The sequence below is a fragment of the Diabrotica undecimpunctata genome, chromosome 10 (assembly GCF_040954645.1).
Source record: "Diabrotica undecimpunctata isolate CICGRU chromosome 10, icDiaUnde3, whole genome shotgun sequence".
Classification (NCBI taxonomy): domain Eukaryota; kingdom Metazoa; phylum Arthropoda; class Insecta; order Coleoptera; family Chrysomelidae; genus Diabrotica; species Diabrotica undecimpunctata.
In genome coordinates this window covers 68191183-68217351 of record NC_092812.1, presented here as the reverse complement: position 1 = coordinate 68217351, position 26169 = coordinate 68191183, and the positions used below count along the sequence as shown (strand labels likewise).

Sequence of the window (26169 nt, the reverse complement as noted above, 5' to 3'; positions counted from 1 at the left end):
GTGTAATAGTAATATCGAACCTGTAATAATTAACACTGGGGATAACAGTTCAGATTTTGAAGGTGATGAAAATTAAATATGAGAGACGAAAAACATCAAAATTTTGCAACAATATTATTTGAGCTAAATAACGTTTCATTCTTTAAATAATTTTACTGTTACCTATGACATTAACACACTGTAAATATTATTGTATATTTAATTTTTATTTATAAATTGTTTATTTATTTTTTAAATATCACTAATGATATTAAAACAAGTTATTAAGGGGGTATGTTCACGCCGCAGTTAAAATAATAAAAATCATATTCTAATATTTTAATTTTCCCGAAATTTAATTCTCTGAACAGCGAAATTGTTGCCAGCGATGCCAAGTACTTGAACTTACGTTCGGTACAGTTCGCTCTCAATCGGCAGTATTTTTCAATGTAAATTATTAGTTGGAAGTTGCAAAAGTTCTAATTTGGGATTGGATAATTCGATATAATTTTTGTATCGTATTGTTGTTTATTTACCTTGGAGGATAAGTTGCTGTTTTGATTTTGAGTGTTGTTTTTTAGTTTTATAAACATTTTAATTAGTGTATACCAGTCTTGCTTCCTAACATTGATTGACTGAATATTTTTTAACAATTCTGATACTTCAACAAAAGAGGCGTTTTGATAATGTATCTAAGGGTAAATTCTCACTAATAGATACAATATGTTGATTTATTTGGAACTGTTTTATTACTTATTGTATTTAAACAGCATTCAGATGACAATTCTTAATCCTTTACCTGCTCACAAATATTTATTTCAAACTGATAAAGAAATTTGCAAACTGTTTGAAATACAAGTAAATAATTATCAAAAAAAGTGATTATGCTAATTCTCGAGTGAATGAAGATTGAGCTACTATTTATTTATAATCACAGTACTTCTAATAAATCTAAAATATGTAAGTCAGTTGAAAAACAGCGTCACTACAATAACAATTTTTTTCATATTGAATGTTAACAGGGTACATTTTTTCCTCAGAAAATTTCACATTTTCATCTCATTTCTAAGTATTACTCAAGTAAATTTCAATATTTTTTTAGGGGAAATATTTAAATGTACTGATAAAAATTAATCGATGATTACATAATATTGTTTTGTATATGAAAATTAAATTTGGCAGAAAGTGAATAAAACTGGAATTGTTTTTAGATAAGCCCCACGTGACATGCTAGAGCTTATCGCTCACTGAGTGCTCTATACTAGCACATTTTCAGAAAATGGTGTTTTGTAATAACCACTCCTTAAAAATCACAAAATTTCACTTTATAATTGAACTAAACCGGCATAAAGGTAGTCTTCATAGAATCCCGTAGATAGCATTGTGCCACGTGCATATTTCTATACCGGCACATAATTAGTATGCCGTTGACTTTCAGTGTGTTTTTGTTGCTTGTACGTGGAAAACCAGCATATTTTAATTGTGACTGTGCTATTGATCCAAGTAAGATTTGTTAAAGCAATACTGACATATTTTTAAGTTAGGCCAGTGCGAAGCAAAAGTTTGAATATTTTTTCCGATTATTTTAGTAAATATTGGCACAACTAAAGTTATGCCACTTAAGAACTTTAACAACTTTCAATAAAAATATCTTATTTTTAGTCTATACCGGCACATTAAAAGTGCCATTATGGAATTCATTTTTTGACAAAAACATATTATTTATGTCACCAAAATATAAGGTTACGTCGGTATAAAATTTAATTTACTTGAAATACTTCACTTTATGCCATGAAAGAACAAAGTTGTGGCAGTATAGGTTTACTTTATCTTATATTTCGCTTAAATGAATCTATCGTCGGAATTACTTTTATACGATATTAGGTTCCGTTTTTGTGTGTTTGATGCGTGTGTAATAACTTGATTATTGTGCCACGGAAACAAATAGAACAAAATCCAATAAAAAAGTATAAAAACTGTTTTTAATATATTAGGTAATATTAGTTTTTTAAATTGTTTACTTTATAACAATCACGAGTTTACTTGTAGATTACAGACAAATGGCCCCACAAGGAAATTGCCCACAAGTCAAGAAAATTATACAATATCAACGGAAGGTAGGTGTGCCCTTGGGATTTTTTTGCTGAGCTTTAATTCATTACAAAATAAATCTAAAAAATAAACAAGTTAGATAACATAAAAAATAAATTATTTTCAGACGAACCAGTCAAGAACACGAAAAATGACCTTACTATTATAGCAAGTAAATTAAATCAAGATAAAATGGATAAGGAAAGTGAGTATTTTGGATGTTTTCTTTATTCTTTTTTATTGACATAATCTTTTTTTTAGATTTACCTAAACTCAATGTAGACCGTGTAAATCAGTTGGATACTTGTGGATCCACAGTGGAATGTGTTTACCAATCGAATAGTACATCTAATTCCAGCAGTACTTCATCAGCTGATTCCTCAGATTCCGACTTTTCGTCGGATGATTCTGTCAAAGATCCAAACTATAATAACTCATCTTCGTCCTCTGATTCACAAAGGGAAATTCGAGGAACAAATACAGACAGAATGAACGTTAAACATAATGTTCAGCTCGATGAAACAAAGAATCAAGAATGTAAGAAGAAAACGAGAAAAAGAAAGCCCAAGCTACTCAGTGTACAAAAAAACCGAAATAAATGCCTCCCAATCTCTGGACAATCTTATCAAACGTACAACAGGAAGATAGATGTTCCAGCCAGATCAATCAAACAGCCGTGTGACATAACAAAATGCAGGCAAAAATGTACCGGAAAATTAAGAGAAGAAGGGGAAAATTAGCATAAGTTATACTGGGATTTGGGAGACATTTCCAAGCAGCGAAACTACATAATGGCATTGATGGAACAGGTTAATGTAGCAAAGAGTGGTGGGCGAACCAATAACAATGCTTTTAATTTTTTTAAACAAGGTACAAAAGTAAGAGTGTGCAAAGTTTTTTTCACTTTGACTTTAGCTATTACCAGTAGGTGTATTCGCACCATAATTTCTAAAAAACAAGAAGGTTTATTAGGACATGATCTTAAAAAACACAAAAAGCTGACACAGGTATCAGAAGAAATAAAAAAAATGATATAAGAAAACACATTTCCTCAATTCCTACTATATTCCTACATTTGAGCGCACAGTAAAAAACAGTGCACAGTTATATACAGATTATACAGAAGATTGTCAGAAAGAAAATAAGCCTATTGCTAAATATTCAGTGTACAGAGAAATTTTCAATCATGAATTTAATATTGCATTTTTGTCAGTAAAAAAGATTAATACCATATTTGCGTATTCTTTCAGAACTGCAGCGACGATGAAAGAAAAAAAAATACAAGAGAGCCATGCGAAACATATAGAAGAAAAAACCTTAAGCGGAGAAGAAAAACTAAGAGATAAGGGCATGATTTCGCCAGATTACCAAGTAGCGTGCATTGACTTACAAGCAGCGTTGCCAACACCAAATGGTCAAGTCTCATCCTTTTACTATAAGTCCAAATTATCGACTTATAACTTCACTGTATGCCACCTTCACAAGAAGGGACAAGGTAATGTACGTCATTTTGTGTGACACGAAGGCGAAGGAAAACGAGGAGCGACTGAAATAGGAACCTGTCTGCTCAATTTTTTAAGAGAAACAGCCGAAAATGATAATTCTGAAAAACTTGAAATAGTGTTTTACTCAAACAATTGTGCTGGGCAGCAAAAAAATAAATTTATTCCGACTGCTTTCTTGTATGCTGTGACAAATTATAAAATAAAATCAATAACGCATAAATATTTAGTTACAATGTTCATTCGCTCGTCGAAAAAAATATTAAGAGGGCCCTAAAGTCGGGTCCATATTCAGCAGTGATTAAAACATCTAAGAAAAGTGAACACCAAAGTAATCGAATATACGGATGAAGATTTCCTTGATTTGAAAAAAATTTACAGAAAAAGCTGCTTTCAATTTAAATACTAATACTACAGAAGAAGTCTTTAAAGTTAAGTATTGTTTCAATACTGAAAGTCGAAAAGCATAATCCTTTTCATAGAGGAAAAACATTTTCCTCTATAAAACTAATTTTAAAACCTTCAACTTATTCAAAGAAATACGTACCAGAAATCCCAACAAAATTTATTCTTTTAAAGACATTAAAATTGATAGAGTCTATCAGAATCAAATTCCAATTGCCGGAAAAAGTATGAAGATTTAATGTATGTTATTCGATTCAATCCACAATAGAAGGTTGACAGTTCACGTACCTAAGTTGAAGATTTGTTAGTGACGATAACTGTACCTAAAAAGTGACATACCACCTTAAGCTACTTCAAATGTAGCTGTAATTCTGCACCAAAATTTTAAAGCAAAACTAATATTTTACATTCTATTTATTTGATAACGCCAAATTTTATAATATAATCCGTGATCGCAGCAGTAGCCAGTTTCTGTCACTTGCTGTTGCGTGGAGTAAATTTCAGACTTATTCATCTGAGACTGTTACTTCCTCTGCGACTTCAGCTCTTCACGCAGAACCGAAATAGAATTTGTTAACATATACGCAAATTTGGCCGGTGAGTGAGCCAACATTGCAAGGCCGGATGTCTGTACATAACCTTTTGTGTGGAAAAGCCGGGCTTACTAATTTTTCAAAACGCGAGGTGGATAGCACAGAATCTTCCTTTATCCTCTCCTTAAGAAAAATATTGCTGAGTAAATGGAAGCAACTGGAGTTAATTAGATTTATAGGGATTCTAATACTTATCGGGGTATACAAATCTAAAAATGAAGACATTTGCCAGCGTTAGAGTGCAAACGATTAATTTGTTGATCAGTAGAAACCGGTTTATTTGATGATGCAGATGTGCGAAGCAGAAAAAGATCATTGGATAAACTTACACCAATTCATGAACGCTTTGAACTGTGGAACAGTTATGAATATTACGCATAATATGATGCAGATGATGAATCTTGCAATAAAACTACAGATGAAGAACTTGATATGTACAAAATTTTTTACTCACTTTCTATGATTTAATAAAAGCTTTCTATTAAAGTATTATTTTATCATCACCTGATCCAAAAGTCAATATCCTTATCACTAAGTGCAATTAAGGAGTTACTTAATTGAAATTAATATTTGTATTTGTTGTGGAATTTGGTGGGCGAGGTACTTGCTTAATTAGTCCAGTTACTGTAGGCTTTTTTCCTAGATTCCTACTTTCAACCGCTAGGTTATTGTAAGAGTTTTAAATTATTATTGTATTTTATCTAAAATTAACAACTGCTAAGTGTATGAGCCTTCTGTTTTTTTACTGTAACACTAAGAGGAACTACGTTTCCAATCTTCTATCAAATACTTGGGGATGAAACTTGATCGCAAACTAACGTGGAAATCACATATTGAGTTTAAGCTGAACAAATGTAATAAAGGATTAAATTTTCTGAAAGCAATTTCAAAAACCTGGGGGGAGGAGTTGAAACATCTTTACTTTTCTATAAAGCTTATATTAGTTCAATCATAGATTATGGTTGTATACTATATGGTTCTGCATCTGATTTTATTCTATGCAGAATAGACGTCATACGAAATAGAGTTCTATTAGTTTGTTTAGGTGATATGAAATCAACTCAAATTAATGTTTTACATCTTGAAGCATTAGAAATGCCACTGAAATAAAGAACAGAATATCTAAGCAAACAAATTATAATTAAAATACAACACTCATCTTTATTGTTCTTAGAGACTGCATATTTTTTTTTAACGTCCATATTAATTTTTTTTTTATTAACAAACTGTCGGACAAGACTTGGCAACAATGTTCTGAATTTGCTAAAGACGTGCATCTTCGTCATGTACTTCCTTTTCTATCATCTGTGTAACTCGCGGCTCATCGCTATCTTGGGCCAGTATACGTCAAGCAATCAAAAGCTCACAAAATAAGCTTCTTTGGGAATTTAAATCAAAAGAATAAAAATAGCCTAGCGAAATATATTAAAAGAAGGCAAATCCACAACTAGCGAAGTTATAAACAGGAATAAGGTGAAAGCATAGCACAGAAGAAAAGAAAGCAGTAGTCCGTATGGATATCTTTAATATAATGCATTTTCAGTTTTATAATAGATTTGGAAACAAAAAATGTTTAGCATATTTTTCTAAATAGTCCCATAAATTTAAAAGTACAAAATGAAAAATCATTAGTTTTATAAAAAAAATCAATGCTTAATATATTTTGATCTACTGCCTTTACTAATTGCAGAAGTCATTAATTGACTTTTTATCAAATTATTTGTTATCACTGTTAACTGCACTATGTGGTTATTTTATTTATTGAACATTATTTTCATTTTTTATTATCCTACTAAACGTTTTCTCTTGCCACGCCAAACAAATATTGTGGCTAACTTACATCTTTATATAAACGTTTCCCTCTTTTTATTAGTATTTCCTGTCAAAATTCTTTTAAATTGGATACACAAAATTGAAAAACCTGTCACCAAAGACGCTAATGAATAACTTCGCTGAAAAGGACAAGACCACCAAAAGAGAATTACAATTTAATTAAATCTAACATTAAAAAAACTGACCTCTACTTGTGCATTTTTGAAACAATATTATGTTATATATTCCACATTGCTATAATTGAGACAATCCATTCCAAAACTCATTTTATTCAAAAATCCATTTGTGAAAATAAACATGTGTGAATTTTTTATATAATAGAAAGCATTATTTTGTCCGTTAAGCTGAGAATTCGCTAATTTATATTCGAAAACATTGATTATATTCTTGTTTTACATTTTAACTCTAATTTACTGTCAATTTTTTTCAATATATAGTTTTAAGTTACTATTTATTTGTATAAATGAGTTTTAGAATGGACGTATCAATTCAGATAAGCAATGGTTTACATAATGACCTGACAACCTCTTTATAGTTAGGAAAAATAAGTAAATGGTGGATTCTTTTACTATTTATTAAAATAAATACTGCTAAAAGATAAATATAGGAATATTCATAAAGTGCAACAATTATATTTAAAATTTTAAAGATAGTTACATCATATCGCACATTTATTAATTCATATAAGAGACGCTTAATATTCTTAATGCTATACTGACATTACAATAGATTGGGAAATGTTGGTCATAGAAGACAATATACTTATTTAGGTGGTATTTATAAAAACGAGGTGGCTAGACATACGATCTTATTACCCATTTATAGAAATCTGTGAAAGCGCGTTAGATTGTCATGAAATTGTACAACCCTTCTGATCTAAACAGACCTAATACGAAAGAAACTCAAAACTCACAAGGTAAACACATTTTTTATTTAGAATTACATTCAGCAAAAACACCTTTTAGACTTGTTTTAAGATAGTTTTTTGCTTAGATTTCTGATAAAACACGTGACAGGGTTCGAAATTTGTTTCGCAGGAGAGTTTAATTCTGTTGAATGTGAAAATGACAAACACGTTATTGTTTAGCGAAATTGGTAGATATGCTAATGTTCGATAAAAAATTCACAAAAACCAGTACCACGAATGTACTCTCGATGTTAGTATCAATCATGGCAGTTTCAATAAGTTTCTTACCATAAGAAAGGCCCATGCAAGATCAAAACAATCAGAATGACTATAAAGTTCCTTCGCCAGAAGGTCCTTTAAATCTGAATTTGTCAAGACAAGATCCTGCTAGACAACCATAAACTTTTAGTGCCGAAAGAGAATTTAAAGAGCTAATAAATACATTAGCGCCTTTTAATGTCGAACCTATTCCTGAACTTTAACACAGTTAACTATATCACTATCAATTTTGGGGCTAGAGATACTAGTCAAGACGATAGCAATGGTAAAAAAATACTAACGACTGAATTAATTTTACTGTAACAATTCATTCAAGCACAATCTCATAATGAAGTATCGATAGCTATGTTATTAGCAGTAATAAAAAAGCTCCGTATTCTGACAAAAACGAAGTAAATCAAATATTAGAACCTGGAAACACCTAGAGAAGAACTATAATTGATAGAAGGAGGCTAACTATAGATGATGCTCCCACCATTGATATGTTTTTATTAAGAATATAACATTCGAATAAATCGATGAAAATTTCAGTCAAAATTTGCATTAATGATATCAAATGTAAAATTAATGATCAAGGGTGAGAACATTCGCCTATAGTGAAACTGAAACATGAATACTGATACAGATTATTGTGCCCCCGACACTCTTGATTACTTTCCGAGAATTGATTAGTATTCATATATAGTTTGGGAATAATTTCAGTATCAAAAGGGTCTAATGAATTCTTTACCTCTTTAAGTTCTCTTTCTGTTGTAAAAATTAATGGTTGTTTAGCGGAATTTTGTCTTGGCAATGTGAAACTTCTGGCTAAGGAATTTTATTGTGTATTTGATTTTTTTTTAACTTGTAGACTGTTTTCTTGTGGTGAGGAACTTAACAGTCGTGATTGCTTGGTAATACTAACATGGTTGATACTAACAACCAGAGTTTATAGCCTTATTCGTGCTAGTTTAAGTGATGCTACTAATAATCAGTAAACCATTTGGAGATTTCGATAATTCTTATGTACTAAATTTGAATTTGTCGAATAATAGAGTATGTTGGATCACATTCCACTACTCTGAAAAAAAATTGCTGTTTCTTTTAACAGCAAGATCTTTATCTTGCTTGACACTATTAAAACTCTACCAAACAAACTACGAATCCTGGCAAATGTTATCAGAATTATAGGCAAGTTCTTGAGAAGATGGTAAGGTTTTGAGAGATATCCTGACTTTAGAAGAGAGCAGTTTTTCTTGCTTTTTATATTCGAAAATAATGATTCCATGTTAACAATTTTAGATAAAAAAGTATCCTGTCCAAAAGTACTACTGTTTTTATAGTACCATCACAACAGCCAGCCACTCAGGATACAACCCACGTTGATACTATCGACAATGCTAGTTTTGCTAAGAAAACCCCTCTTTATAAACCGGAAGATCCGGTTTATATGTGTTTTATTGATTTTAAGAATGCTTTGATCGAGTAAAACATACTGAAGAGTGTTGCTGAAGAGGTGCAAATACCTGGTTGTAAATCTAAATGAGAAGTGGGACATACAAGATGATACTCTGCTCATAAAACTGGGAGCTTTGAAATCTGGGTGTATCAGAGAATCCTAAAAATAAAATTTGTTTTGCAGCAGATGGGAAAAGCTATGGAAGTGAGAGAGATGCACCCAGAGAGGTATAATATACTCCATTTAATAATTTAAGGCAAAATAGACGAAAGAAGTAGGTCACGGCTTAGAAGAAGGAGCATTTTAACACGATACAGTAGTAATAATAAAAGAAACACGTTACTGCGTGGAGTTCAAAGAAAAATGATAAAATCTTTTACCTTCCCATGAGGTTGTTGGTAATATATGTAAAGTTGTAAACAAAATAAATTGGTATAGTATATTAGTAAATTAGTACATTAAATTGTATAATGGTAAAAGAGCGAAGAAGTTTCCCTAGAAGGAATTAATTAAATCAGCCGTTACGATTGAAAAATGTAAGATTGTAAGTAAACTTGTGAGTGAAGATTTCTATTGTATTTCATACAATGGAAGTGTTTACTGATTTGGAATAAACGTATTTATGCTGCAAACGATCACAAATTTGTTATAAATGGGTAATAATTGGTCGACCTATGTCAGCCTGTGTAATGTTTCGGTGATTTGTTTTAATTTGTAAAATAAAATTTGGTGATTCGTAAGGGTGCACCCTTTTGAGAATAGAATATTTGATCTCGCCAAGGACATCACTACCTACTAGAAAAGCACCATAGGATTATTATCACATCTCACCACAAGTTAATATGTTCAAATTGATCAAAGAAAAGTTTATGGGGCAAATGGGCGTTGGTTAAAGTGAGAAATTCCAACGGAATAAGAAGTTGCAGTTCATGTTAATATTGTTGGACATGGGCCTTAGAGATTTCAGTTAAAATTTTGTTTTAGTGAAGTATTGTCCTGTGGATAGTCTTGAATCAGAAGTAGCAAATACTACTAATTCACAAAATCTATATCTCTATTTGACACCACATATTGGCAGTATTTCAAAATACTCTATCACTAAGATTGCATCTAGATAACCATGTAATAACAACCTTGATTGTGGAAAAATTAACCGACAACTTTATTACAAATATTTAAATTAGTGTTAAAAAGAATGATATACAGAGTTTTAAAAAACTTCACTGCAAGAGACTTTAAGTCCACACTTGCCTCTTTTACACTCTACATATATATAATAGTCTTTGAATCTTTAATGTACTTTTTGGTTCCAAGAGATTTTCTAAAATTATAGAAGTACACATTTGGGTTTGGATTTCTTTATCATCTTCACTGGAGATTTCTTATTGACTTGTCGAACTAGATCATAAAATATCTGAAAATAATAAAGAAGTTTAAACACAGATTAAATTAGATTAACTCGAAATTCAATAATATTACAAATGAATCATTTTCTAAGTCCTAAACACTTGTTAGGAAGCGACTGAATACTGATGTATTTACCACCACACAAATTAGCCCCTCAATTTCTATGGTGAATCTACCTTTGAGTATTGAAGATTTATTGTATCAGGAAGTCAAGAGGCACTTAAATGTCACGAAATGGACAGTGGGAGCATTATCTTTATCGAGAGTAATAAAATACTTATAACCAGAGTCAGGCAAATATGCAAAAGCGAACATGCATACGCATTTTCATATTTTTTTATTTTTATATTTTCTTTTGAATTTTGCATAGGTCTTAACGAAAAACCCAAAATAGGGAGTTCAGAATTTGAATTGGAACACTTCAAAGACCTAGGGGTGACAATAAGCAAAACCAGGGAAATAAGGCCAGAAATAAAAGAAAAAAAATATTATTTTAAAGCAATTAAATCATATTTTGCAAAAGAAAAATACTGACTAAGAAAACTGAGGTGAACACAATAATTAGACCAATATTATACAGGATGTTTTATTGAGAATTGTCCATATATGTAGTAACTGGAGAAACCTTAGTACAAAATATCATATCCGGGATTTGATCTAATCCTCTAAAAATAGAAGATCCTGTAATGTTCAAGGTCAGTTCGAACACACTTTAATTTTGATTGGTCGCAAAATATCTAAAGCCAAATGACAATCAGCAGTTGTGATATACAGACAGTGATGACAGATATATCGTGATGAAATTCATTTTTTTTTGTTCACAGTGTGTGGTTTATTTGTCTTCCTATTTTGTTATACAATAAAAATAAAAGTTTAAAATATCTTGGAGCCAGGAATAAGTTTCTAAATAATTGATTAATATCAAGAAAGAAGCTGTTTATATAATGTGAAACATACACATTATTATAAAAAATCCTTTCAGCCAAAAAAAGGACAATTAATTTCTTGATCAAATTTGTAATTAAAAAATATATTGCATAATTTTCCTAGCGTATGAGTCCTTAAAATGATATTCCTGACTACTGAATTTCGAGTATATATTAGTTAATTATCAAACATTATACAGAGTGTCCCACAAATAATCGACCATACGGCAATTGAAGAAATAAGAGATTAAAATATTTTAGTAAAATGTTTATTGTATACAAAATACCTGGTATTAAAAATTTGTAATAATTTGCAAATATCTAAATATATAAGATAATAAAAAAATATTTATAAATAGTCCTAATAAGGTGAAACAATAACTGGTTCCATGTTAAATAACAATTTATCTTAAAACAAAAAAAAAACGTCTATATACTTGCATTTAAAGAAATGCTTGAATAAATAGTTCTCCGTTTGTGAAAGTTATGTATTTTATTAATAATGTCAGTGATATGCCCGTAAAGAAAAAACAGCTGAAAAAAATCTTATTACAGGTTTTTGAAGGTTCTAAACGGTATATGAGAGATGGATGATGACACATCCTTGAAGATGTACAGCTAATTAAACAATCATAAATTGCCTATAAAACGTTTCTTATACATTTTAGAGAAAAATGGTTCAAATAAAAGTTGTAGATCTTAAAAAGTTCTTTAATTTAGCTAGTTGATAAATTAAAATACATACGATTGACCGAGATTAATGAAAAAACTAAGGAATTATCATCTTCAATCACTCTATAAGAAATCCGCAAGCATCTCCAGAAAAGTACCCTGAGAAATTGTCAATATGGCGCTCTTTTGATTGTCATGTTTCTCCTGTTCTTCCAACTGGTACATAAGGAGTTTCTTTTGATTGTTATATTTTTTGTGTCCGTCCAACTGGAACAGCTATATCCAGAGCAATAATGAATTCCACAGATAAGACGAAATATTACCTAAACCTGGGGATCAGCTTAACTGATGGCGAAATCACAAATACAGATATCCGTATTTATCTGCTATAGCCAGATAAAAATTATGTGCTGCAGGATAATCAATCCCTTGTGAAAACTTTTTTAAAGCAAGACCATTTGTCAGTGAAAGAAGGAATAGGTTGAGCGAGAAGAATGCAAAACTGTAATTTTCAATGCCAATTTTTAAATATCTATATCTATAATTGTTAAAATTTGTTTTGTTTTACAATTTAAAACCACCTACTACGGAGTGATCACGATCATGTTTAGAGTATAATTACTGTTACCAGCTGTTAATGTATATAAAAGAATGGTAATCATGCTCATAGGTTAAAATCACCGCTATTAAAAAGTCACGATCACTGATCACGACGTGATTTAAAAATCACCACGTGCACCATCACTACAATATACATTTTATTAAGGTAAGTTTGAAGTAAGTTGTAAGAAGTTTTGCAGACGATCAAGTAGTGATTGCACAAGACCAAGGCGACCTCAGATACATGATGAAGAAACTACAAGAATATACCAAGGCTGGATTAGATATTAACCTCGCGAAAACAGAGTACACTTCACTACAAGTGAAGAAGACATAGAAGATCTACAGATTGATGACAAAGTAACAATCAAAGGAAAGGATAAATTCAAATACTTGGGGTTTATAATCACGAAAAAGGCAACCACAGAGAAATTACACATAGATTAGGACAAACAAGAACAGCAATCCGACAACTTAACTCAGTATGGTGGGATAGACACCTAAATATCAAGACGAAAACACAGATTTGTAAAACATTAGTGCGAAGTATTATGACATATGGGGCTGAAAATTGGATCATAAACAAGAAAAACAGCAGTAAGATAGTAGCAACAGAGATGGAATGACTGTAAAGATGATGCAGAGTAATAAGAATGGATAGGAGAGGTAATGACGAAATTAAGCAAAGAACATCAGTAGAAACAGACATACTAACATATATAAAATAAAAAAGACTAAAGTGGTATGGACATGTAAGAAGAAGTAGCCACAGCAGATGGATAAAGAGAATAACCGAATGGAGCCCCATAGGAAGGAGGAAAAAAGGACGACCCCGAAAATCCTGGAGGAACGAAGTAGACGACGCCATGAGTAAGAGAGGCCTAAACGATGGAGAATGGGACAACAGAGAGAGATGGAAACGGTTGAGCGAGGGAAGGCAGTGAATACTGTAGAATCCCTGAATATATACATATAAGTTTGCTCCATTGTCCATTACTTATAGGGACACTCTATATACAAAACCATATACACTCACCGGCAGGAAAAACGGAGTACTTGCATTTTTAAAATAAAAACTTAAAATTTTAATTCCCTTTTAACTTTTATTATTATAATGTAAACACAAACGAAACAAACTATTTTTAGTAATTTCTAACAAAAATTTAACTTTTGTACAAAGAACTGTTTCAGTAGATAACAATTAAAAAATTAAGGAAAAAACGTAAAAGTAAATGTGTAACAAAATGACATTTAATTATTGAAAACTTAAATCATGTGTCCGGAGAAACTGATTTTAATAACGAATGTTTCCTCCACGTGCTCGAATTATTGCCTGAGTTCTCCTTGGCATGCCTAAACTAAAATGAGAAATGTCCTGTTGAGGAATAAGTTCCCATTCCTCTAAAAGGTCTTCTTGTAACTGATTTAAGGTTAAAGGGACAGGAACACGACTTCGTATCCTTCGCCCAATCATGTCCCAAACATGTTCGATTGGGTTTGCGTCTGGACTCAATGCTGGACAATCCATTACAGGAATGTTTACTCCATTTAAAAACTGTTGAGTGATTCTCGCACTGTGAGGCTTGGCATTATCATGAATCAGAATAAAGTAATTTCCAACAAAACATCAGGTACAACAAAATCTTGGAGAATTTCATCAATGTATCTGGCAGCTGTTATGGAGCCTCTCGGAACGATGTACAATTCTGTACGTGCCTCTAGAGAAATTCCAGCCCACAACATAATTGAGCCCCCTTGATAGCCTACCCTAGGACTGAAGGTACGTTCTGCAAAACGCTCATGTGGTCTTCGCCATACTCTCTCACGGCCATATGGAGACCGCAAGGTAAACCTGGACGCATCGGTAAATAAAACGTGCCTCCAAGCCTTCGTCTAATTGTTCGTTTACTTACGTCAGCATTCCGGACATACTGAAGTTAAAGCGATCATCACTGGCACTAGTTCTTCGTTGGAGACCGGGTCTAGGTCGTCTAGTGAAAACCTCAAGAAACGTGCAAAAGTACGGTGCACAGTACTATTGGATATTTGATACTTTTGAGCAACATATTGCTCACTTCTTCCGTCTTGAAGCAACGCAACAATAGCAGCCGCTGTTTCTGGATTTACAACCATAATTCTTGAGATTAAATCAACGCAATTCAAATTCAAATTGTGTTTCGAAAGGAATAACAATAGAATACCAACAGCTACCTTTGCACTTTTAAAAGTGATAAGAATAGTGTATTTTTATTTCTGATTTTTTACGCATTTTTTTGCGATAAGCATTTGTTAGAAATAAGAAATAAGTTTTATTAGAAATTATTTAAAACAGTTTGTTTCGTTTGTGTTTACTTTATTATAATAATAAAAGTTAGAATTAAAATTTTAAATGCTTTTCATTTTTTAAGAGGAAACATCACACAAACCACCTATGGTTTTTCTAGCTTATAGGCCGTGGTCTGGAATTATGTCTTGCATCTGCGGCTATCGCAGACATGGTCCAAAGCTGTTTGCTTCCTCCATTAGCAATCGGCCAATCAATATAATATAATAGATATAAAATTAAATCGTGTATACTCACATCATAAACATTTATTTTTGATTTGGCAGACGTTTCCATAAAAACACAGCTAAACTGACGGGATAGACTCATCCCTTGTTCTTTGCCGACAACTCTCTCATCTTCCAAATCACACTTATTACCAACTAGAACCATCGGAACATCATCAGTGTCCTGTAAAAATTAAAAAAATATTTAGTTTATTACACAGAGCAAGTTGCAAAACAACATATTTATTATTAAGGGGAACGACCGGATGATGGGAGTCTCAGTTGTTTAACACACAAGAACATCAATCCTAATTTGTCCAAATGACATCTCTAAATGAGTAAAAATATTAAATATATTTATCTAGCAAGCCGTGAAGATTGTCGCTTGCGTAGTAACAATACAGAAATGTGACAACAATTAATGTTTTTACCAACAAGTTTTGGCAATTTTTTTTTTGTTTCTGTAAGATTTTTGGCGCATTAAGAAAAGGAATAAAGCCTCCAGAACCTATTTAACTTAAGAGAGAGCTTGTAATAGGTTAACAAAATAATTAAATTAAAAAATAAGATAATAGTAAATGGTTTTATCTCATACAACATATCCTTAAAACAAACCTAAAGAACTACATTGCAAATGTGCTAAAATGCACTAAGTGTTTCTTATGTAAAACTTAAGGGGTAAACGTAAGAAGCAGGTAGTAGAGCATAAATAAGTGTATGCACTTCAAAGGAATTTATTTACACAAAGTACCTACTCGATCTGAAATACAGTTGTCCCTTGATAATCCGACAGGTATGGGACCAAAAGGGTGTCGGGATTACCAAAATTGTAAAGGATTACCGAAAGTGGTTATATATTTGGCATTGTTTTGCTAGCAGTAGCCTACAATATTCTTAAATATAATGAGTAAAATGCTACCCAGATTAATATTCAAATGAAACGTCCATTTCAGCTAACTAAAAGATGTTTATTAAAAGAAATATGGAAGCTAATAAATTTACGGCTAATTGACAGTGAAAAATTTTTCATTCTGTGCTTCCTGGGTCACGTGCTCATCAGATACTGTCATTTCTTTAATTATTTCTTCATCTGTTAAGTCAGCATTGAGATTGTCATCTAAAATCAAAATTTGAAGGGCAATTGGAAGGAGTTGGTTGTTGAGCCAAATATTCTTCCACGATTTAATGCGTGTAGTAGGCTTGACCAGGTAAACGCAGCATTGAAAATCGCATCTTTGATGTTACAGTTTTTCAAAATTGAAGTGATGTCAGCATTAGGTTGACTTACAATATCCACAAGGAGGTATTTCTTGTAGTGTGCCTTAAGAGTTTTAATACCGTTTTGATCCATGGACTGAATCAATGCAGTAGTATTTTTCGGTAAGTACATTGCCTCGATATATCCATCGGCAGTTTCGATTTTTAATTCGTTCTTATTAAGTTGTCCTGGAGCATTGTCTAACAAGAGAAGGGCTTTCGCTGGCAGTTTCTTTTTTCTTAGACCATCTTCAACTTGTGGGACAAAGCTGTTCTTGTACCAATCCAGTAAAACTTCTTTTGTCACCCAGGCACGGCTTTGCCACATGTATGTAATTGGTAGATTCTTAATTTTAACATTTTTGAAGGCGCGAGGTTTTTTGGGCTTACCCACGATTAGCAATTTCAATTTGTGATGCATTCGCGAATACCATGAGAGTGCGACGTTTTTCTGAAGTTTTCTACCAAAAACTACCTTTTCGTCTGATCTAGATATCGCAGTCGGAGTTTTACCACACTCGTATCTCTTAATTATATCCCATTTATCTGTTAAAGTCAGCGTTTTGTGCTTTGAGGTGCGTCGAACTACCGAGCGTGTCGGATTGCAAAACGTCGGAGTATCAAGGGTGTACTGTATAATAAAAATTTACCTTAAGAGCGTAGGCGCAAAATTTCGGGCCAATGCTTTTTAAATGCATTAATTTTTTTCGAATGCTGAGAAAATTAATAAGTATTTTTGAAAAATTTAAACGCAAAATTAAAGATTACATTATTGCCGAGGGTCAAAAGTCCCTGAGAACTTCTATAATGTTTATTTTAATAAGTTACAGGGGTGACAAAAAAGAGAAAATTTATTGTAATTTTTAATTTCAAATATCTCACACACTAAAACTTTTTCTTTATTCTAAGTAACTTTCGGCCCCCGGTAATAATGTAACTTTTCATTCTCCGTTTAAATTTTTCAGAAATATTTATTAGTTTTTTCAGGATTCGAAAAAAATGAATGCATTTAAAAAGCATTGGCCCGAAATTTTGCGCCTACGGTCTTAAATCCCAATGAGTTAAAAAATCCTAATTTTACAGGTGCACTAACTTTAGTATTTCCGTAATTAAGAAAAGGGTACATTTATGACGACGACAAAGGTAAATTTACTCTTGAATTAGATGAGGAATAGGGATTTGTGAAAGATAACTGGCAGATAAAAATCACAACAGATTAAAATTGGAATAGAAATACTCCTCAAATGAAAAAAAGTCATTCACTATAAGGTATCTCTTAATTTTTGCTTTGAATTAATAAAAGTCACTATGTGGCACTATGTTATAAAACTTAATGGTAAAATATCTTGAACCATTTCTGGATCTCTCCAGACGGCCGAATTCTGGTACAAGATTACTGTTGTTTCTAGTGGGATAATTGTGAAAATCCACATGCACACTGTATTGGCTAAGATTTTGTTTAATGTGCAACAGACATTGCATAATAGATACACAAGGTTAAAATAAAATTTTAAAATATCGTAAGGAGTTTCTGCAGTCTGCTCTATAACCGAGCCCAGAGATAATATGAACATACTTTCTTTGTTGTCCAAACACTTTATCAATATGACAAAAATGACCCCGGGACTCCCAGGAGAGAACAGCATAAGTTAGATGAGAATGAAAGTTACTATGATCAGCTGATATAGTTTCCCTGGAAGTCACTTGTACAATATTCCTAAAAAGGAAAAGTTGTCGGGAAAGCTTTTTCGATCAATTAACTATATTTTGTTCCCATGATAATCCTGCATCCAGAAACTTTGCCTCGGTTGCACATTGTAGTAGAGCAATATATCCAATATCAGTTTTATTTCTTAAAGTGAAATTACCACTTTGTGATTTAGAGTTGTTTAAAGAGACAGTGAGTTAAATTCAGAAGGTGATAAGCTTACATAGAAAATAATGTTATCAGCAAATAAAACATTGTTAACTGCCTTTGGGACTATACTAGGCCATTAACATAAATATGAAATACTGTCGGACCCAAAACCGAGCCTTGAGGGACACCATACATAGAGATTGTTTTTAAGAATCACACTGGTGGAAGTGCACATACTGATTACTATTTGATAGATACGAATCAATTAGTTGAATAGCAGAACTACGAAAATTCATTCAACGGTTGTGAAAGAAAACGTGAATTCTCCTGACATAGGACGAAAAAAATTTGTTGGAAACATTACACAGATTATTTAGTCTTTGGAGAAGGAGAATTGAAGATCAATAGTAATCGATAACAAAGAAATAATAAAAAATATATTTACAATCATAATCAATTTCAATTTTACACACTCCTACTCAAGCGCATTTGATTGTGCAATAGTCAGTAATCCATTTTAAAATAGCTCGTGCAGATGCGATGGAAATAACTAAAATCTATAAAAACAGATTGAGTTCAGTGTTGGAATTTTCCAAGAATTTTGATTAAACGACAGTTTATTAAAGATTACGAAAGTGCTAATCCAGATTTGTTACTACCTGAGAACAAATATTAAATTCCCGTTTTATTACCGTTGGGATATAAATACCTGTACCTGGGTGGTGGAGTGTTACTTTATTGCTGGTCAATTTTTAACTTCACTGTTGTATAGTGTACCTTTAAAATGATTGTCAGAATTTTAAAAATTTTGTATTTTGTAAGGAGGGCAGACATGATATATTCAAAAGTATTAAGCAGATTAAAACATAATTATCCTAGAACACCAGAACAAAGAATAATCAATATATGGGACTAGTTACTTGTATAGTCTGCGACAAAGTTTTTTTTATTTTACTTATTATGTTTAAAGTTACTGTGTGTTGAAGAAATATCGTATTACAATAGATTTGACTTTTTAAATAATTATTGTTAAGTATTTTAAATTATAAACATGGATTTTCATTCAAAATTAGAAGGCAAAGTCTTGTCTGGACAAACGAGGTAGGTAATAGCAAATGTAATTATTTTTATGCAGAGAGAAGCGATGCAAAATCCGCATGTTAAAGATTGTAAAAAAGTTCAAGAGCGTGCTTCTTTAGCAACGGGAATAAGTATAGCCACTATAAAACGGATCTCTCGTGAAATGAAAAATATAGAAGAAGGTGCTCCTACATCATTTTCCACGCCTAACAAAAGAATGAGATCTGCCCCAAAATCCAACTTGGGCGATTTTGACAAAGGTTTACTTCTGCGTATAATAATAAATTATTGTCACGGAAAAACGAGTTCCTACATTGCGACATATAACAAAAAAAATTAATGAAGACAATATTTATACAGGGTCGCATGAAACTTTGAGAAAAGTGATGAGAGATATGGGATTTCGATGGAAGAAGGCGAAGAATAACAGGAAAATCCTAATGGAAAAACCCGATATACAACGGCTCCGCAGGAAGTTTCTCAGAAATATTAAACAATATAGGGAAGAAAATCGGCCCATAATTTACATGGATGAAACTTATATTCATTTCTCTCATACCCATGACAGATACTGGGGAGACAATACCACCGAAGGTTTGCACAAGCCAGTGTCCAAAGGGCAAAGGCTGATTATTGTTCACGCCGGCGGCCAAATGGGGTTCATAAAAAACGCATGTTTGGCATTTAAATCTGGTACGAAGTCTGGATATTATCATAGCGAAATGAACTATAATTATAAAAAATGGATTCATGAAAAACTTATTCCTAATATACCAGCCCGTAGAGTATTGGTTATAGACAATGCATCATACCACAATGTCCAAGTGCAAAAAAATGTCCCACTATGGGGTGTAGAAAAGACGAAATGAAGGAACGGTTAAGACAAAAGAACATTTCCTTTTCAGACGAAATGATAAAAGCAGAATTATATAATCTGATAAAAATTCACAAACCCAGAAATAAAACTTATGAAATAGATCAAATTATGAACAATGCAGGTCACTCTGTGTTAAGACTACCTCCCTACCACCCGGACTTAAATCCAATTGAGTTAGTGTGGGCTGCTCTAAAACAATATGTGGCAAATAAAAATGTAGATTTTAAATTTAAAAATGTTGATACATATTGTGATGAGTTTTCTTCAAATTTTCCCAAGATGAGTGGAAAAAATATTGCAAGCATGCTATTTCTAATGAGCGTTATTATATGGAAAAGGAACCAGCTCTAGACTTAATTGTAGACGATTTAATAATACATTTGCAGGAAGATAGTGACACTGATAGTGTGGATTCTCTAGAAAATAGTAGTTCGGAGACAGAAGACGAACTTTAATTTTAATCGTGTCTTTTGTGGTCAGTTATAAATTAAATTATCTCAAGTGTCTTGTGTAGTCAAGTAATTTGTATCTAAAAGTAGTATTAGACATCAGACTGATCAGTGAGTTTGAGCGCCAGCGACACCGAAACACCTTTCTGAAGGACGCGTAAACTGAGCATTGAGGTCACGTGCCGACAGACGTGGGCGGATGGACAGGCCTTTTGGGCACCCAGTCGCCGAGGAAAACAAAATTCATTTTGCCAATTCGACGACTGAGTGACCGAACACACACAGTTTGGACAGCGAGACATCGACCCAGGTCGATGGCCCACTGTCTGGACAACACATTTAAACAGTTCTATTAAACAGGGTCTCCAAATTAAAAAATGAGTACAGTCTCCTCTTTCGTTATGTGCTGCGAGGGGGAGGGGTGGAAGGATAGCTTGTGGGTCAGATAGGTACCACTCGAGGGAAGTGTGACCGCTTTGATCTTCAGACATGTGGGTCCGACTATTCCATTGGAACACACATATCTCTGTAGGAGCTGGGTTGTACGCTTGTGTGTGTGTGTGTGTGTGTGTTTTTATTTAAACTAAAAATTATCCTTAGGCTATTTTCTTGTGGCATATTAATGTAATTTACTATTTTTATTGGGAATAAGCCATAATTTTAGTTTAAAATAAGTTTATTTTGAAGTTTCGAGTTCCACTTTGGAAATCGTTAACTCAAAATACGAAATACCAATAAATTAAACAAATTTTGTTCTTGTTACTTGGTAAAAAAATTCTTCTAATAATTTTATTTTATCTGACTTATTCATATTAAACAACTCAGTCACTATTTGAGATATATTTTATACGATATATTTCTACAAAATCTCCTTACAAAAATAAAATATTCGGGAAAGTTAATAAAGTTATATAGTTTAGTACCTAAATACCGGATGTTGACAGCCATCCCAAAGGGGCTGATATTATTCTATTGTAAAGAAATAAACAACAGATTAAAATATTAATGACTTACTAAAATTTAGAACTACTGTTCTTTTATTCTTATTAAGTTTACTGTAACGCAAATGTAAAGCTTTCATCTCTGCCAATATTCCTCTTATAAAATTACAGAACGAGACATTTATAGAAGTGTTCGAAAAAACTGCCGCTTAAACATGACTGAATGGTCAATATTAATGAGTCAAATAAAATATAATTATTAGAAGAATTTTTTTACCAAGTAACAAAAACAAAATATTTTGTATTTTGAGAAAAATTTCCGAAGCAAAAATTAAAACGTCAAAATAACATACAATATAGACATCATAGAAGTTCCATTAATAAATAAGGTCACTCTCTGTAAACTTGTAGTATGGAGTGTACCAACGAGGCGAAGAGACCGAGCGCATTATGTATCTCTTTACCTCCGAATGCGTTCTCACTTAATTTTCTACACAAGTGGACAAATTTGTCAAGTATCACCTTAAATTTGACAAGCTGTATGAACCAGATACGTGAAGAAACCGAAATATCCGATAAATCAGTTTAGCTTTATGCAGGGCAGATCAAAAACAGATGCAATTTTCAATATAAGGCAGTTGATTGAAAAATATAGCAATAAAGAATGTACACAAAATGGTTTTATAAGATTTTTTGTTCTAAAAATAATTTTTTTAATAATAAAAAACTGATTTGTTCTAATTTAGTCAGAGTATATGAAAAAATTGTTTATAAATATCATTTATTTAATATAATTATATTTTAAATAATTAAATAAAAAAAACAACTATAAACAGGCGACTTAAGAAAAGATTTGTACATGCCGTAGTTATAAGCTGTTTTGTTTTGGATAATCTTGCAATGAAGTTATAATTTCTCATAATATAGAATTATCTATACGATTTTTTGTTTTAAAAATAATTTATTTAATACTAAAAATTTGATTTAATAAAATTTAATCAGAGTATATGGAAAATTGTTTATAAATAACAATTTAATAATATTTATAAATAACATTTATTTAATAATTATATTTTAAATAAATAAATAAAAAAAAAACAATAAACAGGTGACTTAAGAAAAAATTTGTACACCTCGTAGTGATTAGCTGCTTTTTTGGATAAATTTTTAATGAAAGAAAGAAAAAACAAATTTGGTGCAGTATAACCCGACATTTCGTCGGTGAAAAGTGTAAACCTACTATACTAACTCCACTTTTTTGTGATTTTGATGTAATTAAAAAGAGAAAAAAATACTACCTAATCATAGAAAATGCCATTTCCATTAAAATTCAAATAAGCTAATTAATTCGCCTCAATAATTCCTGCTAACTCCACATATTTATAATTTATAACGGAAATACTGCTATCTCCAGTAGTTCTGGTTAAAAAATCAAACTACAAACACGTCGGGCCATCCTGTTAATGTTCTTTTAGTTTTTTTATGATTTGGAAGTTGTTTTGTTACCAACATTTAAAGTTATGTATGTTTAATGTATTACATAATTATTGTTCTTGTTAAATAACTAAGATAAGAGAGGACAGAATACCGAACGAAGACCTAAAGTACGGAGGACCAGATCTGACCAAACAACTATTAAAACTAATCCACAAAACAATACAACAATACAACAAAACAGAATTCCTCAAGAATGGAGATCAAGCATCCTAATACCCATCTTCAAAAAGGGAGAAAAATCAGACCCAGAAAATTACAGAGGAATTAATTTATTAAACACAACACTAAAATTAACAACCAAAGTGATAGAAAAATAAACTGAATGAAATTAAAACACTAACAGAAAAACAACAAGGTTTTAGGTTGGGAAGATCATGCACCGACGCTATATTTATGATGAGGAAAGTGTAAGAGAAATTATTAGAATAGAACAAACCGACATATCTATGTTTCGTGGATCTTAAGAAGGCATTTGACCGGGTTAAATTGAAGGACGTTATCCACTTATTGTACGCAAGAGAGATACCTCCAAGAATAATCAAAACAATCGAAAATATCTACCAAAACAACACAATAAAAGTAGAAGAAGAACTAACCGACCCTATTGAAGCTGGCAATAAAGTAAGAACTAAAAAAGGATACCAAATGGAAGAAAAACAACTTAAAATAATCTGCTATGCAGACGACGCAATACTACTCTCTCTCAAAGTGAAGATGATTTACAACGTATGCTGCACCAATTTAATATAACCGCTAGACAATTTAACATGTTAATTTCCACTAAAAAGACAAAATGAATTGTTATAACAGCAAATTGACCAAGATATAAATTGAAGTTGGAAGGTCAGATAATAGAACAAGTGATGGAGTTTAAATATCTAGGAATCACATTATCTAGCTACGGAAAGTTCGAAGCTGAAGTGGAAGATCAAGCGAATAGAGCAAACAGGAAAAATAAAAACAGAAATTTAGAGAAATAAAAATATCGAGAAAGAAATGAAAGGCAGAATTTACAAATCAGTCATCAGACCAATAATAACATACTCGAAAGAAACACGACTTGACACAGAGAGAACAAAAAGGATGTTAGAAACAGCAGAAATGAAAACAGAAAAATTTATGGTAAAACACTATGGGACAGAACTAAAAGTACAGGTATACGACGTAGATGCAAGGTGAAGAACATCAAGAACTGGGTAAGAAATAGAAGAGTAGAATTGAACGATCATATAAGCCGAATAACAACAAATAGAGTAGTAAAGACGGCAAGAGACGGTTCCCCAATAGGAAGTCGGATCTATTTGCATCATCGCAAAAGCGTATTAATCTGGAGACAAGAGTATTATTGACGGAATTAATTTGTGAAGGTTGATGATGAGAGTTGGCATGCAAGTAACGATTGGTATGGGTGGGTTTTCGATATGTACTTCAATTTCGGGTATATTTAAACACATTTTAATAAATAATAAAAAGTTATTAACAATATTCAAAAACAGCCATTTTGTTTGTTCATTTTGCAATAACTTTTTTGTTTATCATCCGATTTTATTTTCTTCTTCTTTTAATGGCGCTACAACCCTTTGTGAGTCTTAGCCTGCTTAACAATGTTCTTCCATTCTGCCCTGTCGGATACTTTCCTTCGCCACTGCCTGATGTTCATGGTTTTAAGATCCCTCTCTACGTCGTCTATCCTTCTTTTAAGGGGCCTTCCTCTTGTTCTGTTTCCTTGGGGCTTCCATCTCTGGACTACTTTTACAGCTCGATTATCTGGCATTCTTTCTAGGTGACCAAGCCAGTTTAGTCTTTGTGGCTTTACAAATCTAACAATATCTGCGCTCTGCATTAGTTCATCCAGCTCGTGGTTCATTTTAATTCTCCACGAACCATCGCTGCATTGGGTTGGTCCAAATATCTTCCTTACTATTTTGCGCTCAAATATTCTGAGTTGATTTTCATCAGTGGTTGAGAGGGTCCACGTTTCACATCCATATGTGACAACTGGTCTAATTACTGTTTTGTAACATTAAGTTTTTGTATGCATAAAAGCACTTATCCGATTTTATTTAGTATCTCATTTTGTGAATCTTTTATTTGTGAAAAAGTTGTCTTTTGACGTCAAATGTCTAAATAGACAAGTTTTTAAATTATGAACAAAATAATGAGTTTGTGATTGTTTATGTTAATGAATCCCTAGATGAGAGTATTTTTGTAGTATCCCATATTACACATTTCAACTGTCAAAGCTGTCTATACAGAAAAAAAGCTTATTTTTAACTTGATTGGTCTAAAATTCACGGAACCAAAATTTGACAGTGTAGTCTGAAGGAGCATTAGTCCCATATTTATCCAGCTTTTCTTTCGTTTCCTTCGCCCTTTTTTTCCAAATAATAATGGTTAATGAGACATCAAAAATAATTGTTCTCCATAATATGCGCCATTTTTCCAAACACGTCAACTTTATGCAGCTGTAAAAAATATACTAATGGCTGCATCGCGCTAAAATTTGACACTTGATACGTATGTCTAAAAAACTAGAGTTTCTAGAATTAATGTTTTTTTTTAAGATCGCACCTCCCTAATCGGCGAAGAAGGTTTTATGAGACCGCCAGATATCTTTCAATATGTGGTCGATACTCAGATAAATATGTTAAAAACTGTGAATAAATTAATATTAGATATATCTTTATATAGAAACTAAATAAGAAGTGGCATTATGATTAAATTTATTAGTGATACGGTTCTAGATACATCTCGCTGCTTATAAGGTAAACTGTAAAAGGCTGAAGTAAACTTTCATTTTAGTTCTTGCTCGATGCATCACATTGGTAATTTAATTTCGTTATATAATCCGAAGTCACTTCGTAGTATATTTAACTATGTTAAAATTCCTTTTCGCCTTTTCCACTATAAGAAATGGAGAGGAAATAATGAGTCTATTGAACGAACTATAGATATAGCAATGGTAGAACTTATGTTCGTTTTATATAACAATAAAAATGGTATTTATCAATATTGGAAACATATTTTT

At 32.0% G+C, this 26169-nt stretch overlaps 1 protein-coding gene across 1 annotated transcript in view; it reads right to left on the bottom strand.

Moving 5' to 3' along the window:
* Nucleotides 1-6078: 6078 nt before the first annotated feature.
* LOC140452313 (ras-related protein Rap1) overlaps nt 6079-26169 on the bottom strand; it is a 40585-nt gene continuing 20494 nt past the window's right edge. The window contains exons 4-5 of the mRNA XM_072546490.1: nt 15214-15366; nt 6079-10441 (exon numbers count right to left, since the gene is read on the bottom strand). Coding sequence (XP_072402591.1) covers nt 10355-10441; nt 15214-15366 — 240 coding nt within the window. The 3' untranslated portion in view covers nt 6079-10354. The remainder of the gene's footprint in view (nt 10442-15213; nt 15367-26169) is intronic.